General features: G+C 40.3%; 5 protein-coding genes across 10 annotated transcripts; 1 reads left to right on the top strand and 4 right to left on the bottom strand.

The window, feature by feature from the left end:
• The first annotated feature begins 57 nt into the window (after window positions 1-57).
• Window positions 58-1,508, top strand: LOC140758735 (uncharacterized). Of its 2 annotated transcripts, XR_012104146.1 has the most exons (6): window positions 58-415; window positions 535-605; window positions 703-783; window positions 895-938; window positions 1,013-1,172; window positions 1,267-1,508. XR_012104146.1 is itself a non-coding variant. In XM_073095005.1 (5 exons), exons 1-5 carry the CDS (start codon window positions 277-279, stop codon window positions 1,364-1,366), a joined length of 435 nt encoding a protein of 144 aa, XP_072951106.1. In that variant the 5' UTR covers window positions 80-276; the 3' UTR covers window positions 1,367-1,508. The 2 variants fall into 2 exon arrangements, 1 of the variants encoding a protein (XP_072951106.1); XM_073095005.1 differs by lacking the exon at window positions 1,013-1,172 and having other exon boundaries at window positions 80-415.
• A 642-nt stretch (window positions 1,509-2,150) lies between these two features.
• Window positions 2,151-4,553, bottom strand: LOC140758736 (glucan endo-1,3-beta-glucosidase 1-like). The gene is made up of 3 exons (XM_073095006.1): window positions 4,324-4,553; window positions 3,244-3,501; window positions 2,151-2,440 (listed from the first exon to the last, which is right to left on the bottom strand). Exons 1-3 carry the CDS (start codon window positions 4,388-4,390, stop codon window positions 2,397-2,399), a joined length of 369 nt encoding a protein of 122 aa, XP_072951107.1. The 5' UTR covers window positions 4,391-4,553; the 3' UTR covers window positions 2,151-2,396.
• Window positions 4,554-7,626: 3,073 nt separating this feature from the next.
• Window positions 7,627-8,768, bottom strand: LOC140759397 (chlorophyll a-b binding protein of LHCII type I, chloroplastic). Its single transcript, XM_073095950.1, has 2 exons — window positions 8,564-8,768; window positions 7,627-8,474 (listed from the first exon to the last, which is right to left on the bottom strand). The coding sequence occupies exons 1-2, from the start codon at window positions 8,704-8,706 to the stop codon at window positions 7,823-7,825; spliced, it is 795 nt and encodes a 264-aa protein (XP_072952051.1). The 5' UTR covers window positions 8,707-8,768; the 3' UTR covers window positions 7,627-7,822.
• Window positions 8,769-9,134: 366 nt separating this feature from the next.
• LOC140758842 (nuclear pore complex protein NUP133) lies at window positions 9,135-15,885 on the bottom strand. Its single transcript, XM_073095179.1, has 8 exons — window positions 15,603-15,885; window positions 14,776-14,900; window positions 12,833-14,680; window positions 11,774-12,495; window positions 11,309-11,467; window positions 10,757-11,093; window positions 10,357-10,424; window positions 9,135-10,117 (listed from the first exon to the last, which is right to left on the bottom strand). Exons 1-8 carry the CDS (start codon window positions 15,758-15,760, stop codon window positions 9,578-9,580), a joined length of 3,957 nt encoding a protein of 1,318 aa, XP_072951280.1. The 5' UTR covers window positions 15,761-15,885; the 3' UTR covers window positions 9,135-9,577.
• An 810-nt stretch (window positions 15,886-16,695) lies between these two features.
• LOC140759295 (zinc finger CCCH domain-containing protein 18-like) lies at window positions 16,696-21,672 on the bottom strand. 5 transcript variants are annotated; one of them, XM_073095815.1, is made up of 9 exons: window positions 21,470-21,670; window positions 20,175-20,799; window positions 19,833-20,099; window positions 19,346-19,513; window positions 19,075-19,254; window positions 18,367-18,440; window positions 18,086-18,256; window positions 17,884-17,998; window positions 16,696-17,337 (listed from the first exon to the last, which is right to left on the bottom strand). In XM_073095815.1, exons 2-9 carry the CDS (start codon window positions 20,780-20,782, stop codon window positions 17,265-17,267), a joined length of 1,656 nt encoding a protein of 551 aa, XP_072951916.1. In that variant the 5' UTR covers window positions 20,783-20,799; window positions 21,470-21,670; the 3' UTR covers window positions 16,696-17,264. The 5 variants fall into 5 exon arrangements, with proteins under 5 accessions (XP_072951916.1, XP_072951917.1, XP_072951915.1 ...); XM_073095816.1 differs by having other exon boundaries at window positions 19,833-20,087; XM_073095814.1 differs by having other exon boundaries at window positions 17,884-17,974; window positions 19,833-20,799; window positions 21,470-21,672.
• Between the last annotated feature and the right edge of the window lie 792 nt (window positions 21,673-22,464).

The raw sequence follows: 22,464 nt of genomic DNA, 5'->3' as shown, positions 1-22,464 counted from the left end.
CGAAGATAAGATTGATATGTGTGTCGTTTGATCGGGATTTCTCTTCCTGTAGCGAGAATTACCCAATTATTTTAATAAGAGATTATTTTAAACGTCAATTGGTTCGGATCTGAACCGCCCAACGCCGATCCAATTATCAGTTGATGGACGAGTCAGTCAATTGGATCGGCTGCCGACGGTCGACGAGATGTTGTTGGCCTCTCACTCTCAGCCGTCCGATGCTTGAGCGTTGAATGATGCTCTATAGCCTTGTATCGATCTATTGGTGCCACTGCCATGGGCGATCCAGTTGACTGCATCGCAGAGCCCCTAATCTCTACTGCATCCGCAGAGCCGACCAAGAGGACCTCGGAGAGGAAGTGCTGTCTCAGTTTCATGGATCCCACGGTGTGGCATAAGGTCGCTGCCATCTCTGGTATGCATACTTTCCTATCTGACAATGAACCCCCCCCCCCCCCCCCCCCCCCCCCCTCCCCCCCCCGCCCCCTTCTCCCTTCCCTTGTTGATATGGTTTTGTATCTGATATGCGAACAGGGATGGCTGCTCTTGGTCTTGGGACCTACGGGGCCCACGTCTTCCGGCCCAAGAACCCTTCCTACAAAGAGGTACTTCGCTACCGATGCCTCTCCTCGATAGTAAGCTACACCTTCTTCTCTATTGCTCCCTTTAGATCTCTGATTCAGTTCTTAAAACTTACTCAAGGTTTGGCAAACTGCATCTTTGTACCATCTGGTCCACACGGCGGCCTTAGTCGGAGCTCCTATGACCAAACACCCCAATATTGTTAGTACTCTTGACTTGTTCCTTGCTTCGTTTTGCAAACCTTATCTTGGATTCTATTATCGGACTGTGATCATGTCGCCTGAGTCACCTTTTCCCTTGTACACTATGCAGTTCGGAGGGCTTCTAACTGCTGGAATTTTGGTCTTCTCCGGAACGTGAGCTCTTTATTTCTAACACAAGCTCATGTAACAACAACTTTGTATATATAATTTTAATCATATATGTGCAGCTTGAACTGGTCAACAATACTAATACTGAAGTAACTTCCAACGAGTTCTCTTTGAACCACAATAACTTGATTGCATAATGCTCAATTTCCATCATAGAAAGCAATTTTCCTACATAAAGAGGGTGGAGGGTTGGTGAGGAGGCATTGTGGATTTGTTCTGGTTGGAGCAGAGTTCTTGATTTTTTGTTACCTGTTTCTATAATGTCTCTGTATAGTTTTCTGTAAGAAACTAAAGTCCTTAATTGCTCCTTCAGGTGCTACACTGTGGCTTATCTTGAAGACAGAAAGTATGCTTCACCAGCACCTTTTGGGGGCTTTGCATTTATTGCTGCTTGGGCCAGTCTACTTTTCTGATGCACAGATATGTATCTGAAAACAACAGAGGTTGTGTATGTTAATGTGATTTGTGATTACATTGTCTCCTTGTTCTATTCTGCTCAACCGAGATTTTCTGATCTCAGCATCAATAATCAAGATGAAGTAACATTGCAGTGTATGCTTGTTCCTGTAATATGATCTGCTAGCATCTTTTTTTCATCTTCCAGCAGGACGTATACATGTTATGTTAGACAAAGAAGTTTGCTTCTTGTGATTCGAAATTTTGAGTTGCCATATTAGTAGGGTCGTCGTTTACTCCATTACTGGACTGGAACTTTGGTGCATGATTGGTCCTTTCACTGCTGTCAAATATGGTATCCTTTAGTATAGCTAACAAATCTCATGTTCACAAATATTTTCAACCTCAGTCCTTCCTGATGCCTTGACCACATTGAAAGGCAATAAAGGTGGTCAGCAAAAATATATTGCTGTACATCAATCAGGACAGAGAAATATTTCAGCTCACCTATGCTATTGTTGAAACAAAGTTAGCAAGAAGGACCAGGTTACTGCCTGCTGTAAATCAATATTATGATATGAGTGACAATGAATGAAATTCTATAGTGTTGTATCTTCCCTGGGTAGATTAATCTTTTTACAGCCAGAACATGCACTTTATCTTCCCTTGCATTTGTTTTTTGCCATGCCTTCAAATTTGAACCTAAAAAGCTAGTTTTAACAGTTCTAAAGAAAGAACTATGTTGTTGCGCAATAAAATAACTCGTGACAGAATAGAATTGTTCAGATGAAATTTCATGTCTGATCAACCAAATTGCAAATTGTGAAAGTGGAATATATATTGAGACATGCACTCTGTTGATATCCATCCTCTAGATCATAAAATTTGATTGAAATCCTTAATAAAGGCATCAGCATTCAGCAGTGATGTTGGGTAGGAAATGGTTGCATTCAAGAAAGGTTGTGTATCCTGTCAATTGAACATAGTCAGCAGGACAATTCACTCCATTCTATTGAAAGGATGTTTGTAATATCGCTCCATGATTCCTCAGCTGGACGAGGAAACTGATTCGAACTGGCATGAACCATGACCTGCAAATGACTTCAATCAGTGAGGAAGGCAAAGTGCTGCATAAGTCGTCATTAGATGTGACAGCTTTCTTCGAGACAAATCATAGGATACTTTTTGCATAACTACTCTCAGATCAAGATAATTAAATAAATAGATAACTAGAATATGTTGCAGTTGACAATTTGACACAGCTTAAATTGCTTAAGCAAGTTAAAGGACAATAACTTCTTCTAAGTGTTATTAGGCAACAAGAAGGAACTCCAAGTAGAAAACAAAAATCTTCAGGGAGTTATTTAATTTTTCCAGGCCCCTTAATTTTATGCATAAATGGTATAAAATCTAAATCCTATAAAACATTCTCTTTATCTAGATCCACTCTATGAAAGAAGTCATGAATCTTGTCTTCTGTAGCTTGCATATGTTGAACAGCTCCAGGTAATCATAGAGATATAGACATGTGGTTGGAAGTTCCTGTTTTCATCATCTAGCATGCTTAATATATCCATCAAAATTTGCAAGTTTGATGTTTGTGAAATAGAATGATCAAAAGTTTTGGTTACTCCCGGTTATTATATAGTTGTTACTTTACAGAGAATCAGGCAGGAGGTCTTATACTTCATATGGAAATCGTACAACATACAAACAAGAAGTGCTTCATAATCCAAATAGACGTCTTTTTTCATGTATCTATGCACCGTTTGCTCATCATAGTAGAATGTTCTGTATCAAATTGACAGAAGAGTTATATGATGCCTAAAGCATTTATAAGAACCAATTCTATTCAATGAAATAGCTCTGCCAGTTGCATTTGAGAGAATCATACTTGGGTCTAAGTCAGTAACCATGGCTGCTGCACCAAAATAGCAAGAGCCTCGTTGTTTTTTGAATTTCTGCCAGTAGCTGTTGAACGCGTAGGATGCGTGGTCCCTGATAGTGTTGGGTAGATAACAGGGTTTGTTTGGTTGAATCATTTTGCAGTCTGCACCCCCAGGGCCACAAGCCCAGTCAAGAGCTTGCTGTAAGATATCATCTGGTGTTTGTTCATCAGCTACACACCATTGCTTCTCCATATAGGCCCCATCTATATGCAGTACACTAGAAATATCAGATGTAATAGAATTGCTTTGATATGGTATATTGTGTTTTTCATTAGGATTATCTTATCGTAAAATTATGATGATCTGTTCACATCCTATTTTGTGACATCTATGTCTTAGGGCTAGAGAGTAGATAGTTTTCACATTGAGTCAAATTCTCATGATGTTTAGATTGAAAAAAAATATTCATATCTGTCAACTGTAACGTAGATAATAATCATACACTTCTGAAAGGTCAGCTGCTAATGCTCCATTGTCCTCTTTCTTTGTCTACTGCATTATGTCTGCTGACATCTTTTCTGCATGGTTGAGTTGATTTAAATTTCTTTACCTTTTGATGCAATAAATGAGCACAATTATGGTAATTTCATTTGGTATCTTGTTCTACTGTCGGTTGCTAGTATATTTTAACTGAACTTATGCACCGTATGACACAACTTACAATTTGTTCTGTACATTGGAAAGTTGGAAAGTGGAGAACCATGTAAATGAAGAACCTGGTTTTCTTGTAAAACATATCGACAAATTTAGGCCCTCTAGTTTAGATTATCAAGCTGAAAGCTTCTCAAAGCTGAATAGTTTAGAGTATCTGGGTTCTTTTTACTTAACACTTATATACTATTCACAGGTTCAGTCTCCTTATATTTAGTCACTGAAGTGAAACAATGTTCTCTCCTGACCCTTGGCAGCAACTATAATATCCTAACGATTGCATAGTCTGTGTTTCAACTCACAAATCACAATCTTACACAAGATCCAATGCTGGCGGATGAGATAATAAGGTAGATGGGTTCTGGTAGACTTACCTGATCCATTTGTTAGTAGCATAACAAGGAGCAAAGAAAGGAGTGCCATTGTTATAAATGTGCTCATGTTCTTTCCTTCTCTTCTTCCTCCTGTTTGAGTTGTTTGTCCTCCTGCTTGAGTTGTTATGGAGATTTGATATGTTTTCCAGGCCTTAAATTGTTGAGACAGTTTCTTTATTAAAGGTTATTCTGTGCTATAATTAGATTTCATTAAAAAAAAAAAATCTAGATTCCTTACTTCATGCTGTAGCTCTGTCTTTGCTGTTTGGCTGAAACAAGTGGCTACGACATCACTCCACACATACGCAACTTTATATGGTGGGGTAAAGTCATCTTATGGTTAAACGTATAGATCTGGAATTGAGATCAGTTCCTTTACTCCTTTTCTTATATAAATGCCAAATTGAGTGAGCCTTAGCATGAGAAGATTCCCTGACTTATTATCAGATCGAAGTGATTTATTGCCAAGACTCGGTTGTTCTTCTTGTCTATACTATTATATGTGTCTGGTATCCATAGCTTCAGAAGCAAGCTTTACGATGATTGATTGGTTCATTGCTTTCGTGATGGTTGCGACGTGCTTGCACCTGGTGCACTTTTTTTTTTTTTTTTGGTGGGGGGTGTGTTTCTCATTACGTAGCTGAAAGCAGAAGTTAACGATCGATCATCACGTGATACCTCCAGGTATTATTCAAATAAAAAAATTTAAAAAAAATCTAAAAAGATGGGGGATGGAAGCATCTTTGAAGTAATATTTTTCTTTATTCTCTCCAATTAATTAAATAAACCTTCATGAACTGGAACCCAGTAAAAGGAGGAGGAAACAAAGCATAAAACTAGCATGCATGTGACCTGCTCCAGAAGATGCATGCTCGCGCTACTCATATGCCGGGAATGCAAGCCTAACGAAAGAAATTAAGTTCCGCATGATCACATTAAATGTGCGGATCGATTGCAGAGATGCTCTTGCTAGTGAGCTTTATGCTAACTGCATGTTGATAAGAAATTAAGGCTACGATTATATATATATATATATATATATATATATATTGATGTACTACTGGGATAATATGATCTGGTATATTACAAGTATCGCATGCAACTCCGTGATGCTAGCTTTCCATTGTTCGATCGGGCCAAGAAAATTAAGAGAGAGTAATTAAAATTAAGGAAAACAGAAAAAAAGGTAGTGCATGATCAAAATAAAAGCAGAGGGAACCCAGTAAGGAGCTAGCGGTGGAAGAACCATCGATCTATATAAATTTTCTCACAGGTGGAGGGAAGTGTCGACGACGTCCATATCGTTGGAAAACTTAGTGGAGTTAGTCCACAAGCCTAAGGAGAGCGAATTGTCGAGGGAGTCATGACACGAGTAGGGGAACTGAAGGGATATTGTTGATGAGTCACGTAGTAGTCGTAGAGGAACGGAGGGATGCAGCAGATCCGGATGGAAGAACAATCTGGGACGTTTGGGAGCTTCCGAGGCTAGCAGTCGTAGGAACTCCCTCTCTTCTCTCATCTCTTTCATTCTCTGCAGCTGTCTGAACCTCTCTTGCAGTAAGGCAATGGAGGAGCACATCAATGCAGAGTCACTGATCCTCATCGATCGATCGGAAGGAGGCTTAAACCCTAAACACTTAATAAAATTATAACATATATATATATATATATATATATATCTATATCTATATCTATATATATGTATATGTATGTGTGTGTGTCGGGTCTCTTGACTCTTGAGTCAGGTGGTGGTTATATGTGCATGCTAGCTAATATATATATATATATAGTCTTTCAGACTGACACGCAATTCAATCTGCATGAATTAATTATTTAAATTAAATAAACAAAAGAGAAGGTTAATTATTAGGACTTGGGAGATATCTATCAAAGCTATTGCTTTGGTACGTATTCCAAAGAAGAACAAATTTTGTGGCTATCTGAGGAGTCATGTTTATGTTGGTCGATCCAGGATACAAGCACGGGCAAGAGGAAAAGGGATTTTCAAAAGAGAATAGGTACGGGAGGGAGAGTCCAAAAGATAAGGGATTCGGTGTCTTATGCATGGCCTGCCCCACCCACTCCTCGGAAGGGAGGCGTAATGTGCCCTTTAATTGGTACTAGTGCTTGTAGTCGTTCGTACCAGCTATCCCTCCACTATCCTGGAAGTGGAAACAACTGCTTGATGTACGCCGTTCATCCACCATTTTCACCGGTTTGGATGGACTGACAAAAATACAAACACCACACCAAATTTTTATACCTTGCCATCTCTCTCTCTCTCTCTCCTCCTCCACCTCATTATTATTATTATTCTAACATGTGTTCTCTATTCCTGTACAATTAATAAGTGAGTGAGAGGAATTAATGATGGTGGTCATAGGGAAGCGAGAGAATGAGGGAGGACATTGGTCTGAAAGGAAGGGAATGATTACCGGGTTTGGTGATGTCTCTGCTAAAGATAATAATATTGGGTTTATTTTTATTTTTCTCTTTTTTGAACTTACTCTCTCTTTCTTTCTCAGCACTCCCGACTCCTACTACCACCCACACCTCTTTTCAAGTTTTGTCTTCGAGTTGGTTGTTTGGAGATGGCATGCGGATTTGCGAAGCCCTTTTTATCTCATTGTGGGCTGTGAAAGATCAAAGCTATTGCTATGCTTTTCCCTTTTACCCCCTATGCATGGCAGCTATTCGAATCTCCTCGATGCACCACCATGCTTTATTATAATGCTGCTTAAATCTAAACTAATCTGGCAAATGGATATATAAGAGAGTTAACTTGTCTTAGGAGTAGGAGCACCAGGGGCAATGTGTCTGTCCACCGTATAATAATCACGATCCCCCTATCTTCCCGAGGACTACCTTCCAATTTGCCGGTGCAGTACTCATGACATGGACCGTTTGACCGCGTCGCCTTTTGGCAGGGCAGGGCAGGGCAGGGCAGGGCATGGATTCGATTATGCTCAACTATTCTTATCTATGCTTCCAACTTTTTGGCCATCTCTTGTTATACTGCATATACAACTCTTATCAGAGTTGGTTTGCTGTTAAGTAGATAGATTTATGGCTGTTATCTGCAAGGAGATCATTAATTAATTAATTAATGTAGGAATTTCAATGGGCTGTTCTAGCTCGATCAGGTCGATGTTCCTGATTTAGTCGAAACGAACCCATAATCCAACGGAACTCCCGTACATTAAGCAGTTGGAAAGTAAGGTATATGGCGAGGCGTAAGCAATATTCGTTCGTTTGATCAGCAAATATATATATATATATATATATAGTACTCCCACACAGCAATAAACACAAATATTACTTAATTAACATAACAAGAGCATCAGCCAACCATCCATCCGTCCATCTATCCTGCATCTAGTAAAATAGTAGTACATGATAAGAAGTAGTACGTGTTTTACACTAGGACCAACACCAGTGCTAGCTGCAACAAAGCGTGCACTAGTACAGTACTGATCAATCATATATTCGGTGAAGGAATTCAGTTTCCGGGGACAAAGTTGGTGGCGTAGGCCCAGGCGTTGTTGGCAACAGGGTCTGCGATGTGGTCGAAGAGGTTCTCGATGGGTCCCTTGCCGGTAACGATGGCCTGCACGAAGAATCCGAACATGGAGAACATGGCCAACCGCCCGTTCTTGAGCTCCTTCACCTTGAGCTCCGCGAAGGCTTCCGGGTCATCGGCGAGGCCCAATGGGTCGAAGGCCCCACCGGGGTAGATGACATCGAGGCCCTCCCCGAGTGGGCCTCCACCCACGCGGTAGCCCTCGACGAAGCCCATGAGGACGACCTGGCAGGCCCAGATGGCCAGTATGCTCTGGGCGTGGATGAGGTTAGGGTTGCCCAGGTAGTCCAGCCCACCCTCCGAGAAGATTTGGGACCCGGCCTTGAACCAGACCGCCTCACCGAACTTGACCCCGTTCTTCGCCAGGATCTCCGGGAAGACGCAGCCCAGGGCACCCAGCATGGCCCATCGGCTGTGGATCACCTCCAGCTCCCGGTTCTTCGCGAACGTCTCCGGGTCAGCCGACAGCCCCGCGGTGTCCCACCCGTAGTCACCCGGGAACTCACCCGTCAGGTATGAAGGGGTCTGCTCCGAGAATGGGCCAAGGTACTTGGGACGGTCCGGCCCATACCTTAATATAATAACCCAATTATACTAATTATTATTATTATTATTATTTTAATAAAAAAAAGGGAATTAATGTGAACTCATACGACTTACCAGATGCTCTGGGGAGCGCTCTTGACGGTGCGGCGCATGGAGATGCGGCCATCTGAAACGCCGACCTTGCGGACGAGTTCATCCCGCTGCTTCAGAGCGGTCTGGCCGGCGAATGCGGAGCGCTGGAGTGCCGAGGCTGCCATCTCACTCGACTCTACTGGGTTGGGTTGGATTGGATTCTTTGCTCTTCTGTTTATTCACTGACTGGGGGGGAGGAAGGAGGGAATTAATAGGGCCAAGACGGATTAGATAGTGGATGAGGATGCTGCCACGTCCATCGTTGCCTATTGGCTCTCCTTCCTCCCCCAGATTTCCAGACCACCATAACCAACTGCAACGCGCCACGTGGAACTAAAAGATCTTCCTGATAGAAGCTTACGAGCTACACCTGGTCTATCTGCTCTGGCATTTGGCTTCTTTTGATGGAATTCGTTTTTCAAAAAACAATATTACAACAACTATAATAATAATAATATTATTAATATTAATATTAATAATAATTAGTCAATACTAATAATAATAATAATAATATTTTTCAAAGCACTGGATACCAAATTCTAACTAATTCTTACCTTCCATGTATTACTTCAGATGAGAAATGATCTAATGACAACTTGGCCACATATAGCGAGGATATGACTTAAGACAAATTTGACACTAAATATCAATTATCTCAAAAAGATATAACTCGCAAGCAACTGAGATCAAGCATTCTGGTGCACAGCAGTACAGACACTAGAAAATATTATCTACAATACTACCATTGGTACGTTAGCAAAAAAGAGCTACGGCTATCATTCTCTCCGTATTTAGCTGTCAAAGCTAAGATGCTTCTCAATGCAATTCGCACAGCAGGATTCTTCAGCAAAACAATGACCAAACATCACAGTTTTACTCCTCAATTGCCACGAGGTCACACTGCTGGCACCTTATACCGGGGGTTCTCAAACAGTTGACACGGTGATCCAAGTTGTGGCTCTTCTATAATGGCCCAGAGCACATCTAATGCCGACCTCATGAAGCCATAGCAGCATCTTCAGCTGCAGCACTTGTACCTTCCTTATCCATCATGATAGCTGTCAGCATCAGCTTACCTGCCTCGGGGAAATCCTTGTGCTGCATTAAGATTTGTTCCACTGAAGAGTTTGCGTCCTTTAGACTTGGAGCTCGCACATGATCTTTCTGGAGGGGCAGTATCTCCTCGAAGCTTCCATCATACACCTCTGCTTCAGGTCCATAACACTGATTTGATGCGTTGAAGAGCACTGTCCCCCTCAATGATTCCAAGACAACTTCATCGCTCCAACCTTCCGCAATTGATGCCTGGGAGAGTGCTAACCAATCATCTTGGTCGGCTGCATTTCTCCAGCATTCCTCCAGAAGGCTTCTGTTGGAACTTCGGAAGGATGAGCTCGTCCAAGCAAACACTTCGAAAGCTTTCAGAGAAAGATCTCGTCCCCCTTTCAAGCACAACTCGATCAGTTCCCCAGGAGGGAGAGGTTTGTTGATCTCTTGTTCTTCTGCATTGCTGAAAAGGTGTAGGGCAATCTCTTCCTGTGAATGAAAAAAAACGACCGAGTGTCAGGAACGCTGACTACCTACACTGCAAGTCTTCGTATTACTCATTGAATTTCCAGAAACTGCTAATAGTTATTCCTATAACAAGAAGCAATGGAGAACCACATCAGCGACAATATCTTTTGCTCTGTCAACTTTCTCCATAATTAATCTTACATGTGCAAATGGAGAAAATTTAAACCAAAGAATGCAGCAGATTTATTAGTCAAATTCACCTGCAACCTAAGAATCTGGAGATCAGCATCTATTCGTCCAATCTTCATTTCAAAACCTACATCTTTACCTGGTCCACAAAATGCAACTTATCAGCTACCAATGCAGAAAAGAAAAAACAGCAAGTACATAATAAACTCATACACAGTAGACTCATTCGTATAGCTGAATGACAAACTACTACAAATTTACCTAGTGCACTAGTGCCAGAAACTCTATTATATGTTTCAGACTGTTTTCCTTTCACTCAGCATTTCAATTTGATGCATGGCAAATAACCATATTATGTGTATGACAAACCTTGAACTGCATGCAATGCACCTGCTAATTGATAATGCCTAGAACGGAGGCACTCTCTGCTCATCATATTCTGCACAAGTACTAAATGGAGAAACAACTAACCTGCTACTGCAGCAATTTTAGAGAGGTTAAGTAGACGCCTTCTTTCAGCCAGAGATGCCAATCTTTTTGCACGTGCAAGTTCAAAATCTTCCTCACTTATCAAAGGGGAACCATCACTTACAAACAAAGCCAACTCATGAAGCGTTTCTGAAGCAGCGGAAAATTGATTCAAGAACATCTCATGGAGCCACAACAAATCTTTGCGTTCCTTCAGAAAACTAGCTAGCTGATCCTGAAACTCTTCTCCAAGTCTTAGCAGTTTAGCATACTGCTGACTCTTAATCAGCTGTCTAAAAACAAAGTAGCTGAATCCTCCATGAGGCCCTATACTATCATGCTGCATTACAACATCAAAGTTACAGTTAAATATACTAGATTGATATTAAATTGATATAACTTGAAAGTAGAATCATAAAACTATCACACAATAATTTTTTGGAAGAAGAAGTCAATCTGGCACCAATCATAGTTAGTAAAGTTTGAACTTAATCTAAGTATACCAACAGCAAAGCCTCATAGAGTGCATTTTTAGATACCGGGATAAATTTATACCATAAGGTTTCGGAGGAGTCCAGTATCACTAAGGTCATAACATATATGCCATAGCGTTTGATAGCCTTCATGCCGTTTTGCAAGGAGAAGAATAGGTGAAGTAATCTCCCTAAAGATAGATTCTTTTAGCTCGAGATCATCAACACCTTTGGATGACTCCTGAAAGAAGTATAAAGTACACCCGTTACTTATGCTAGTTCAATCAAATTCAGAAGTTTAAAGTTAAAAAAGTAAATTTCTAGAGTCAACTGCATCTCATCTTTCCGGAGTAGTGCTTAATTTCCTTAGAGACGCACACTCAAGTCTCACATATTCCTTCGGGAAACAACCACCCTGATAAGATAATAACTAAACAAAGAAGAACGAAGAATAACAAGCAATCCCCAAAGTATACTGAAGACACAGAACCAGTGAAATTAATCTAGCCAAAGACACCATGAATGATGTAATGCCACCCCAGCTTACCTGATATTTTTCTTCTACTACTCTTTTAGCAAACTCATACAAGGCTCCAAGAAGTTCATCTCTCCGCTTAGAGTATTCTTCCAATAGTCCTTTATATTCTTCCCCACGTTCAATTTTAGCAGTGATTGAACTAGTATAAGCCTCCAAGAGAACATCTGTGAGTCCTTCCAACTGAGACCCAAGTTCAGATTTGACTGACACATCAATTGATCCTGCTTCCTTCAAAAGAACCATAACAAAAGATGCTATGCTCCACAGACCTGAGCGGACTAGAGGATGGCTGTTCCAAGGTGTCAATCCTTCAGGAGAAGGGTACCAGTTCTTGTGCTCATCTCTAAAGCGAATAGCAGTCTGAATAACAGTGACACAAGCATTTGATAATTCAAATGCTTGTTGCATTTGAACAAGAAAAGGCTGCTCTCCATCAATTATATCCTGAAGGTGATGATATAAGCAATTGAAGAGATCCTCCATATCAGAAATTTTACTGTAGAATACTTCAGCATTATCTCGATCCATTAAAAGAACAGTATTTCTGCGAGCTTTCTCTCCAACCAACAGAATGAGGTACCATAAAGAACCAGCAGTTTGAGGTTGCAATGTGGATGGTGGAGATGCCACCAAGTTTGATCTCTGCTGGGTAAGCATATTTTGTAGTTTTCTCAACTGGATCATGCCAGATAACTTCTCTCCATGTTCCATAATTATAAGCAAAGACCGTCCTGTCAATGGAAGAAGAGAGGGTTCAACTTTGAAGAAACAACACGTGCCATCAGACAAAGGATGAATGATAAGTCATGGTTGTTCTTAGAATTGTTCTTAGAATAGCTGCATTAGATAATGAGGTTATGTGCATAAAAAATGATGATTCAGATGTGGTTGCTACATGTGCATGAAAACTTCTACCACCTGGAAATGATGTGGATAAGCTTTATTGTCAGAACACACTGATGAGAGAAAAGATGATCTTTCTATCTAGAGTATGAAGTGGATGGATTGTCAATAAAGAAATATACAGAATATGACTATGAAAATGGATATAGAATGATAGAACCTTACTTTGCTTTAGGGAAAGTTCTTCATGGCACTTGGACAAAGCAAGAAACTGAAGGTACTTTTGATGTTTTTGATGCTTGTCCAAGAGAAGTGACGACACAACCGCTGAAGACAAAAAGTCAGCTCCTCTTGTCGTCGTCCAATGTTTAGCTAATGTATCAACAATAGATTTGCTCATGCGAACAAATACATTTGTTTCACCTTCCTTCTCAAATGCTCCTTTTATCTTAAGCTTCTCAAATGCACTTTCAACTTCACCTGACAAAACAAAATCATGAAATAGACGACCTAGTAATGCTTCTGCTTCTTCGTCAAGCACAGTTCCCTGGGCAATGCCAGTTAAAACTGGTCTTTGTCTATCTCGAGTGGTCCAAGCCTCAAAACTTGCCCTTCTAGGAACAATGTTGTCACCAAATGTCTGGCTTCTTTTTCCTTCCTCTGCAACCCCCTCCTTAGAGCTCCCTTTACGTGATAAACTTCGCTCAGGAGGCTCAACCCCACCAAGTAAAACTGCCTTTTCAGGTATTGCCCAAACTCCTGCCTTTTCAGTCAGGACAACCCAGGCACCTTCCTCTCTATCTTCTGCAGATGGAATAATAGAAGCATCTAAAACTTTTCCAGCATCCCACGGTAAATCAAATTGATAGAGCCTTGTGGAACCTCTCCAGTAGTGAGTTACAGTAGCAGTTCCATCACCAGAAAGTACGATTGCAGAACCAGATGGCTTACCACCAACACGTAACCTCATGGAGAACAAGAAGGCTTCATCCTCCACCCTTCCTTTAGGTATTATTATATGAAGAGGAGCTTTTTTCTCTAGAAACCTTTCACTGTTTAAACCACTATGTGCAGAAGAAGAAGAAAGAAGCTGGTTAGATTTATATTGCATCGTCAGAAGAGAATACTGCGTGTAGCTTGAACTGCTAGCCCTATCTTTACATAAGGTAGCAACAAGGATGCTCAGTTCTTTTTCGCGCTCATCAATTTGCATATCCAAAAGCCATATGTTCTTCTGACCAGCTAAGTCCTTCTTAATGCCCAAATCACCATCATTGCCAACAATTTCATGGGCCCAAAGTTTTGCAACATCTATGATGGGTGCAAGCATGACACTCCAACTCTGAATCTCACGATTTGTCAACAACAGGAAGTGCCCGCCAGATTTCTCTGATAAAGCATGCTTTGATTGCCAAATGAGTGCCCTTGCATAGCCCTTACTACTCTGGGAATGACTAGTAGAAGCACCAGCTGATATGTCCTCACATATTCTCCTACGATGTATTTCTGTTGGTGTAAATTGAAACAACCATAATGCGCCGATTGATTGACAAGCTATTGCAATACATTCATGGTGATTACCACGAACTGAAGCAGCAATCATTGAGTTAAATCTATAATCTTCAGATACATAATCATTTCCAATATGAATTTGTTCAGGATTCCACTCAGAAGCTTTCCCATCATCACTTATTAAAACATTCTGATTAAATTGAGTTGGAAGACTGACAACAGGATCAGTTCCGCTTTTGGTGAATATATCAGGCCAATATGCAATTGCCTGGGTAATCCGGTTACAGAGAATAATACCAAGAGAACTGCACTTCTCTGGCGCCAATTCACTTTTCGATGACGATGTATTGTCCCATCTAACAATACAAACAATCCAGTTATGACTGTGAAGGGGCTTCTGGTATAAGTCTTTACTTCCAATCACAGAGGATGGAACCTCAAGTACGACACATTGTTTTGAAACTGAACCTGATAAATAGCTCCAGATAAAGAGCTCAGTTCCACAAATCATCCATACAGTGGATGATCCTTTATCCATGCCACCAGCAAGCACTGTATCCTCTGCAAGAAAAAAAAAGTTCATGTAAAATACAGAAAATGGTTTGTTCACATCTAACAAGGTGAAACGAGGCCTAAAAAGAACCAAGCATAGCTACCAGAAAGATTTTTTTGCAGAAGAGTTGCTTGAGCATTGCGAACATTTTGGGGAAACTCTCCAACATAAACAGGTTGGATCTGATCAGAATCACCACCTTTTTCAGCCTTTTTTACTGTTGGAATTCTGGATATAGAAGAAAAAACAATTATTACATAAGAAACTTTAGGATGGCTAATGTTTGAAGGTAGAGATTCATAGGCATAACCAATGTGACAATGGATACTTCTAATGAAAAGATGATATCATATATGTCGCCATATCTGTTGACAATCTTGTGTGCTGACTACTGAGAAGCGAGTTATTTATGTAAAACATCCCTTAAGCGTTACTGAATGAGATAATTAACTACACGTAAAGAAAAGATATAAGTTCTAAACCACGCAGCCTACTAGATTTGATAAAGAAGTATAATAGTTTTTGGCAAATAAACAGGTGGGCTATTCGACTAACAAAAGCACAATAAGAATTGATATCAGTCAACGACGATAGCCGTTTAAGATTTATTTATTTTGCCCCGAAGATGGTTTTGAGGGACCGGAAAGAAAATATAGAGTTCGACCATTAGAAGATTCTGCCTCTAGGAAGTCCGGAACCATTAGTCTCCCACAAATTAACAAGAACAACCAATGGCAGTGCATATATGTTCACATGTGATCCAAGGCTATCATGAACCTTGATGTCGAATCTAGAGCGCTTTAAGAGCCCCCCAAAAATTTATTTTGTCAAGCTTGCATGTGCCACATTAAATTGTTAACCATAAACCAAACAAAAAAGAACATAACGAACAGAAGAGCGGTTCCATCACCGGTACAGGTAAGGCGGTACCTGGCAAGAACGGAGAGACGAGAGGAGGTCCACGGAGCCGGCGTGCCGGTGATCGGCCGGTTGTGGATCGAAGGAAGAGGAGTGGAAGGGGATTGGTGCCGTAGGTTCCCCTCCGTTCGAGAGGGGAGATAGGGTTTCCTCGTCGCCGGAGAGAACATTGCGATATCTGGCAGAGTGAGAGAGCTAATAATAGGGTTCTAAACTTCAGAATGAAAGGGTTTACGAGCTCCGGAGAGAGGAGGAGAAGAGTAGAATACAGCTGACTCACTCATGCTCAGCTCGACCCACCAGTCTGGACACAGGTCACAGAACACGGCCATAAAATTGAGAGACGGACGGACCCAACCAACTAATCTAAGGGCTAAGGCACCTCAAAAGGCCCTCAAGCCCGTGGGCAGCCCATGTCCGGCCCTAACAGATGAGAAAAATAATACGTGATCATGGCCATTACCCATTTATCAATGAGGACGAACCTTTGTTAAGGCAAAAGGAAGAGGTGCTTTCTCATCATTGTGTTGTTATAATCCTAGGTATGTTTTAGCCAAATCCACTTTTCAATGTTTTTACCGTTTTAGAAATGTCTCTTTTTTCAATTTTGTCAAATTAGAGTTAAAAGTTTCGTATTAGCTATATATATATATATATATATATATGGTCTTGTAGACCCTATATGTAAAAGGAGCTTAATTTGCTCACTAATAAAATTTATCTCACAATTTCTAACTTTTATCAATATACAAGGGTTAATGTCTTTGATCTGGTGATGCTTCCCTACATCACTTTGCCCAGTAGAGCTTTGCAGTCTTTCTTCACCACTTGGTTCCAGAACTGTGGAAAAAGAAATAAAATGAGAGATCTATGAGTAGATTCCTAGTGACAACTATCATCAAGGTAAAGCATTCCCTGTATGTTGAAGCTCGAAGCCTAGGAACACATTTAAATGATCATCTGTTGCAGCCATCGACAACACAGAAAAAGTGAGCTATTCAAATTGAGGGAAATTCCAATAAAAAGTCTTCTCCCGCATGTAAGGCAATTTCCGGAACACGATACGAAGAGAAAGGTTCATAACATCATATGCCAAATAGAAATCCATCAAACCAACAAATTTACCTTGATAAAATGAAGCATTGCATCATGCCTAATTAGAAAATTCATAACCAATCTTCACAAGCATAGACCATCTTTCTAGTTACAATATAAGAAGATCAAATAGTACCAACTTGAATCCCGCTAAAAATAACATCATCCTCCATAGGGTAACTTCTTTTCTTCGGAAGTTGCTAACTACTCAAAACCAACCTCACACTACCCCTAATATTCATCTGCTTCTAGACACCGTACTATTGGTACCACTTGCTCTTCTCTATATGTTGCACACAACTTTCCTTCCACTTGGTACGGTGTTTTCTGCAAAATCACTGCAGCTTTGCTTTAGTGACTGCCTTTTCTACTTCAAATTACACCTTTCTGCCAACCTTTTCCTGAAACTAATTACTAAAGCAGTATTTTCTCTTCTGGTATTAGATGTACAATTGTACTTCCTACAATGTTGTTAATTCTAAAACCTCTGAGAAAGCCCCTACACTTCTTATAAACTTCTGAACTCGGTCAGGAATGGAGTGCTATAGCTCCCAGTCTCCTATCAGTTTCAGATCTTTCTCAAAATGCGGCTGAAATGCTGCTTCCTACTGGATGAAAGGCAAATGGGCCCTCTGGGCGATCAATTTGGCAACTGCAAGGAGAATCCATTATTTGTTAGTGTGTGCTTCATAGCAAGAACTACTACTTGATAATAAGAAAGGTTTACTTCAAAATTTAATGGAAAAATGTATACAGCATACTTTAAAACTTTACAAGAATTTACTTTATTTTATGCCATTTTTCTGTGCGAATTACAAGGGTTAACCAACTGCTAAATGAAAAAGATGGCAGAAAATTGCACCAGTTATATGCAATAGAGTAGACCTACGAACCCCAATTCTCTCCTTGCATTGACAATGCCTTGACCAAACTCCAGTACATGGATTTGTCACTGCTGATAGGTATGAGAACAACCAAGTGCAGGTAGTCTCCCATTGCAGGATGGATATGGGGAGTGAAACAGTCATAGTTACCCGATTGACATAAAGTTCTCATAAAATGGTCTAACAAGTTCTCAATGCTATAGTTGTTTAAAAATTTCAGTCGGTAGTTATTCTGACAATAGATATTGTTTTTAAGGCTAAAGCAAGCAACCAATGTGAATTTTTGAAAAAAGTGCCTCCTTGAAGATCATTACCTTTCCGGGTCACCATTACTATTGCAAGAATGTCTGGATTTGTTCCCACTTGCAGTTAGACTGTTGTTTATATGAGTGTGATTGAAGCGATCTGCCATCAGGAAATTGTGTGCATCTGAACAATTATAATAATGGCAAGTTCCAAGAAAAACTCAGTATTGGATTAAATCATCGAAAACTTGCTGTGAGAGAAACACTATACCTTCTGGAGCTATAGCTTCCTCCAAGCCACTACTGAAATTGATGAACTGAGACGGTGGCATAAAAGTTAAGTTGAGTTCAGAAAGTCTCCTTTGTTCAAGTTCGGCCAATTTTTCTTGCTCCTCCATCTGCTGCCTCCTGATTAATCTGGATCTACCAGACTCTCTTTGCACTAAAGCATAAATCAACAACAATAACTGAATAAAGTGGAAGGAGAAAAAGGTAAAACAAGAGGGAGAAAAAAAACAAACTAAGATGATGACTAGAACAGAATGTGCTTACTTGCATGAAATAAAGGATCTGTTTCAAGATAATGGGGAGACATTGCAGGATCACACTTTTCCATGTAATTTCTGCTGCACAAATAAATATTTAATTACATAAATTAAGAAAAGTCACATGAATTTGAGAGACAAATAAGAAAATTAAAGAAAAAAAGAATAACTAGTCAACAATCACATGGCTTCACTAAAGCATCAAAATATAATACATGCTGACGAAAGCTCCTCACATGCATATTCCAAATGACACTTAGTACACATCCCAACAAATGCCTTTTCCATGTGCTATATTCAGAACTATGTATATATACGTAAGTGTGTGGTTCATGTTACATTTACAAGAAGCCTTTTTTTTTGTTGTGTATGGAGAAAGGTATCCAAACTCGGTTCCATTAAAAGTTATCTTTCATGCTACTCCTGTAGTTAATGGATCAGAATTATAAAAATTGATATTACTATCAATAACATCCAAGATGAAGAACAGAGCAAATAGAGCTGAATATAAGAGGAGATTTCTACCTGCCATTTACATGGCTGGAGGTTGGAACAACCTGTTATTTTAGATGTTCAACAATATTATATTCTTTCATGAGACACAAATAATGAGAAAATAATCAAAATCCTAGTTACCATGATATGAATTTACAGCAAATTCACCAAAATTTCATTAAAAAAAACTAGGAAGATATGTTAAAAAAAAAAACATTACCTATCAACTGTCCTTGACTTTTCCTTGTAAGGTTTAACTAGTACACGAGCTCCAGCAATGTAGTGGGGATTTCGCTTCGTTAAAATTAACTTTACAGTTTCTGGATAGTGAAAGCTTACAAATCCAAACATGCGCTTATCTTGGCAAGGAATCCTCACATCACGAACTAGCCCATATTGCCTGGCAGATACAAAATATGGAGAATATTGTAGAAGAATAGAAGAAAAGACAAGAATGACGCTTTAGAAACAACGTCACTGATTTTACCGACTTGAAGTAGTTAGAAACATCCTCCTCAGTGAAACTGCTTTCTGCTGGAAATGTAAGATAAATCTGATGAGAGCTTGCTACCGTTGCTCCAGAGTCCAAAATGTCATTCCTATATTCCATGTACTTAGCAGCATCTTCAGCTAGTATCACTGAATGTTGTCCATGAGGCCTGCAGACAGGATAGCAGTCAGCCAGTCGCCATAAAAGGACTATTGATCCTTGATTTGGTTGCACCTGGCTGTGAAAATTTTCTTATAATGGGATACAAACAGCAACCATATGTTTATGCAATAAATGCCTACTGATGTATCACATTGACCTGATAAATTGAAGGATACTTAACAAAGGCATTTCCACATGTTCTGTATCAGTGTAGAGATTCAGAAAAAAGAAAACAAGACAACTCAATGTACATCAAAAAAGACTGCTAAAGAACATCAGTGAGTAAGAGAGACACAGAGAGGTCATTGCTTAACATGCATGTGTACCTATCTATTAGTCGGATACTATTCTTTAAGCGAGCAAGCAACTTCGTCAAACTAAATCCAGCTTTTCCATGATTTTGGCTTTCTGTTAAGTATCCTTCTGCCTGAAGACTCCTGCCATACTTCTCAAAGTACATCACAGGCAGTGATGCAATAGAAACAGGAATTCCTCTCTGTTCTTTCAAGAGCTGCATGATATCTAATTCCAGCTTTTCAAGTGACCCAGGTATTGATACATGATCTTCAATTTTCATTTCACTGAGGTTTGAGCTGTCAATCAGAGAATAGCCTTCTGAATTAAAATGGCTATGGAAGTACCTACAGTTAGTACCATGCTTACAGTACCCTTTACGGAAGTAATGACAAGCAACGGAAGAAGCTTCGTTAAGACTCATAGATGCCAAGTTATTCCTTGGCATCCATCCACCACCCATACTGTCCTCCTGATAGTAAAGGTTGTTAGGAAAGTCTGCTCCCATGGTGTTTACAGGATCCAACTGCTCCTCGAAGCTCATGAGCTGGGATTGGTTGCTAGGAGCATGAGAACCATCATATATGATTGAGCCAGAACACTGATTTCCTGTAAGATCCAAGCTATGCAGTGGAGAGTGGTGATCCGAGATGAGCTGAGTGTTCAGGCAGGGAGCAGGGGCTCCAATTGTTCTAGGGGAAGAGAATAAGTGTGATCTAGCATAGGAGGAAGAACTGGTCTGGGCGCCATAATTGGAAGCAGACCGATGGAAAACAACTAACTTGGAAGATAATAGGCTGAGTGTTGCCTTGGAATCATTGATCATGGAGTTGATGTCCTCATCAGGACCAAAGGCCAATTGAATCATTTGCTCCTCACTTGGTGCATTCAAGAAAAGGCACCCTAAGATTTTGATAGCATTGTGTGGCTCGACCTTCTGAATTCTACTATAGATAACCTTTGTTAGTTCAGCAAAGTCCATTTCACAGAATCCAGTACCTGCGTATCAAGAAGAGAAACCCTAGTTGAATAATTTTTGTTGCAACAAGGAATTACTGATGACACATGAGCTAAACTTTTGAGATTCAAAATATGCGTGTGCATGAAAGAGATAGAGGTGTATTCAAGGAATTACTGATGACACATGAGCTAAACTTTTGAGATTCAAAATATGCGTATGCATGAAAGAGATAGAGGTGTATGCAAGTAATGTAACAGTGTCATGAGAAAAGTACTCTCTCTCAACAGGCCGTGAGGAACAAATAGAACTAATCTGCTAAATGTAGTCCTATAAGACCCATAAAATTAGGAGGAAGATCGACTATTCTAGGATGAGAAGCAAATATATCTCATTCTTTTTCGTATCTGCTTCCGTTTCAAATAATCTATACCCTTCAATAAATCTGCAAGACTACAGCCCGAAACACGGGATTTTCTCATTTATAGCCCCGAGAAAGAAACGATTAGAGCAACCTCAGACATAAAAGCAGCGATTTGGGGCTAGACCCACTTCCCAAGAAACCGACATTATGCAGCAATGTGATAACATTCAGAAGAAGGGATGCTTATCGACTTCCCCCTACCATTCTAATATAAGCAGCACATAAATCTAATGGACGCCACAGTGAAAAAGATGAAAAGAAAAGAAAAGAAAAACACAAAATCTTACTCTTGTAGAGCCCTTCCCTTTTTGGCCTTCTGAGAGATGAAATCAGAAGAAGAAAATGGAAGGCGACCTCCCAAATCCGTTCAGCACTTTAAAGCTTTCCTACTCACGCACGCACACACCCACCCTTTTCTCACTATCTTGTGAAAGAAGAGTGATGACAAGTATGTATGTATCTCTGCGGAGAGAAACCAACAACCAGAAGCGGATATGAAGGGCGCCTTGAAGACGATCCTGCCCTTGTGCCTCTGAAAGTAAGGTTATTGGAAAGAGAAAACAGAGGAAAAAAAAAAAAAAAAGCGGCAAAATGCGTTGGTAACTTGTCAACGGCGTTACGCTCGAGATACCACTCCCGCATACAAAAGAGAGCGCAGCGCCCCGCCCAAAATAGGCTTTTTCTAATGTGAGATTGAACGATATCATATCATATCATTGAGAGGATGCTGCGTTATCGTAACGTAATTGTTATACACATGACAATCTCGGAGCCTCACGCAGAACAGGTTATCTTTTTGTCGTCATTTTAGGACTTCAAAATTGAACGTTATTTGGGGGATATTCGAGTCATTACATGTATTGGCGCATTAGGTGGACGGGTGGACCGTTTCTGCCGGAAGCTGTTACAAAGGGGGAAAAAAAGAAAACGTACGATAATTAGTGGGCATCATTTCCCACCCCGCTCCACTGGGCTACCGGGCTGGACCACATTTGAACCGAGCACCTTGTTAACAAACCGCCAACGCCGGCCTGGGTCTCGCGGAAATACTCTCTCCAAAGAGGGGGGAATTTTTTTTTTCAATAAATAGTACTTTAAAATGGATTCTTATGCTGACACGAGAGATCAAGTGACACGAATCACCTGACCTCATCATAAATAGTTTGGCCTGTTTGCAAATCAAGACGTCGAAGGTCATCGTAACTACAACCCCATTACAGTATAAGCGCATCTAGGATTGCCAATTTACCATGTAGCAGAAGCATAAACAGAATATGCCCAC

This window comes from Typha angustifolia, chromosome 4, assembly GCF_048772165.1.
Source record: "Typha angustifolia cultivar Huaian chromosome 4, ASM4877216v1, whole genome shotgun sequence".
In the NCBI taxonomy this organism is placed as follows: domain Eukaryota; kingdom Viridiplantae; phylum Streptophyta; class Magnoliopsida; order Poales; family Typhaceae; genus Typha; species Typha angustifolia.
Note: the sequence above shows the minus strand (reverse complement) of the source record. Positions and strands in the feature narration are given on the sequence as shown.

What these genes read in the sequence shown, in the direction of transcription:
- LOC140759295 (XM_073095812.1), bottom strand. Translation starts at nt 20,782, where the DNA reads ATGGACTTTGCTGAACTAACAAAGGTTATCTATAGTAGAATTCAGAAG. An exon ending in AAGTCAAGGACAGTTGATAG is followed by an intron (nt 18,441 to 19,074) that starts GTAATGTTTTTT and finishes TTATTTGTGCAG; the next exon opens with CAGAAATTACATGGAAAAGT. An exon ending in GGAAGCTATAGCTCCAGAAG is followed by an intron (nt 17,999 to 18,085) that starts GTATAGTGTTTC and finishes ATAATTGTTCAG; the next exon opens with ATGCACACAATTTCCTGATG.
- LOC140758842 (XM_073095179.1), bottom strand. Translation starts at nt 15,760, where the DNA reads ATGTTCTCTCCGGCGACGAGGAAACCCTATCTCCCCTCTCGAACGGAG. An exon ending in AGAACTTTCCCTAAAGCAAA is followed by an intron (nt 12,496 to 12,832) that starts GTAAGGTTCTAT and finishes TTCCATTGACAG; the next exon opens with GACGGTCTTTGCTTATAATT. An exon ending in TAAAATTGCTGCAGTAGCAG is followed by an intron (nt 10,425 to 10,756) that starts GTTAGTTGTTTC and finishes TTTGTGGACCAG; the next exon opens with GTAAAGATGTAGGTTTTGAA.
- LOC140758736 (XM_073095006.1), bottom strand. Translation starts at nt 4,390, where the DNA reads ATGAGCACATTTATAACAATGGCACTCCTTTCTTTGCTCCTTGTTATG. An exon ending in GCTACTAACAAATGGATCAG is followed by an intron (nt 3,502 to 4,323) that starts GTAAGTCTACCA and finishes TACTGCATATAG; the next exon opens with ATGGGGCCTATATGGAGAAG. An exon ending in GGTTACTGACTTAGACCCAA is followed by an intron (nt 2,441 to 3,243) that starts GTATGATTCTCT and finishes AGTCATTTGCAG; the next exon opens with GTCATGGTTCATGCCAGTTC.
- LOC140758735 (XM_073095005.1), top strand. Translation starts at nt 277, where the DNA reads ATGGGCGATCCAGTTGACTGCATCGCAGAGCCCCTAATCTCTACTGCA. An exon ending in TAAGGTCGCTGCCATCTCTG is followed by an intron (nt 416 to 534) that starts GTATGCATACTT and finishes ATATGCGAACAG; the next exon opens with GGATGGCTGCTCTTGGTCTT. An exon ending in TGACCAAACACCCCAATATT is followed by an intron (nt 784 to 894) that starts GTTAGTACTCTT and finishes TACACTATGCAG; the next exon opens with TTCGGAGGGCTTCTAACTGC.
- LOC140759397 (XM_073095950.1), bottom strand. Translation starts at nt 8,706, where the DNA reads ATGGCAGCCTCGGCACTCCAGCGCTCCGCATTCGCCGGCCAGACCGCT. An exon ending in AGCGCTCCCCAGAGCATCTG is followed by an intron (nt 8,475 to 8,563) that starts GTAAGTCGTATG and finishes TATTATATTAAG; the next exon opens with GTATGGGCCGGACCGTCCCA.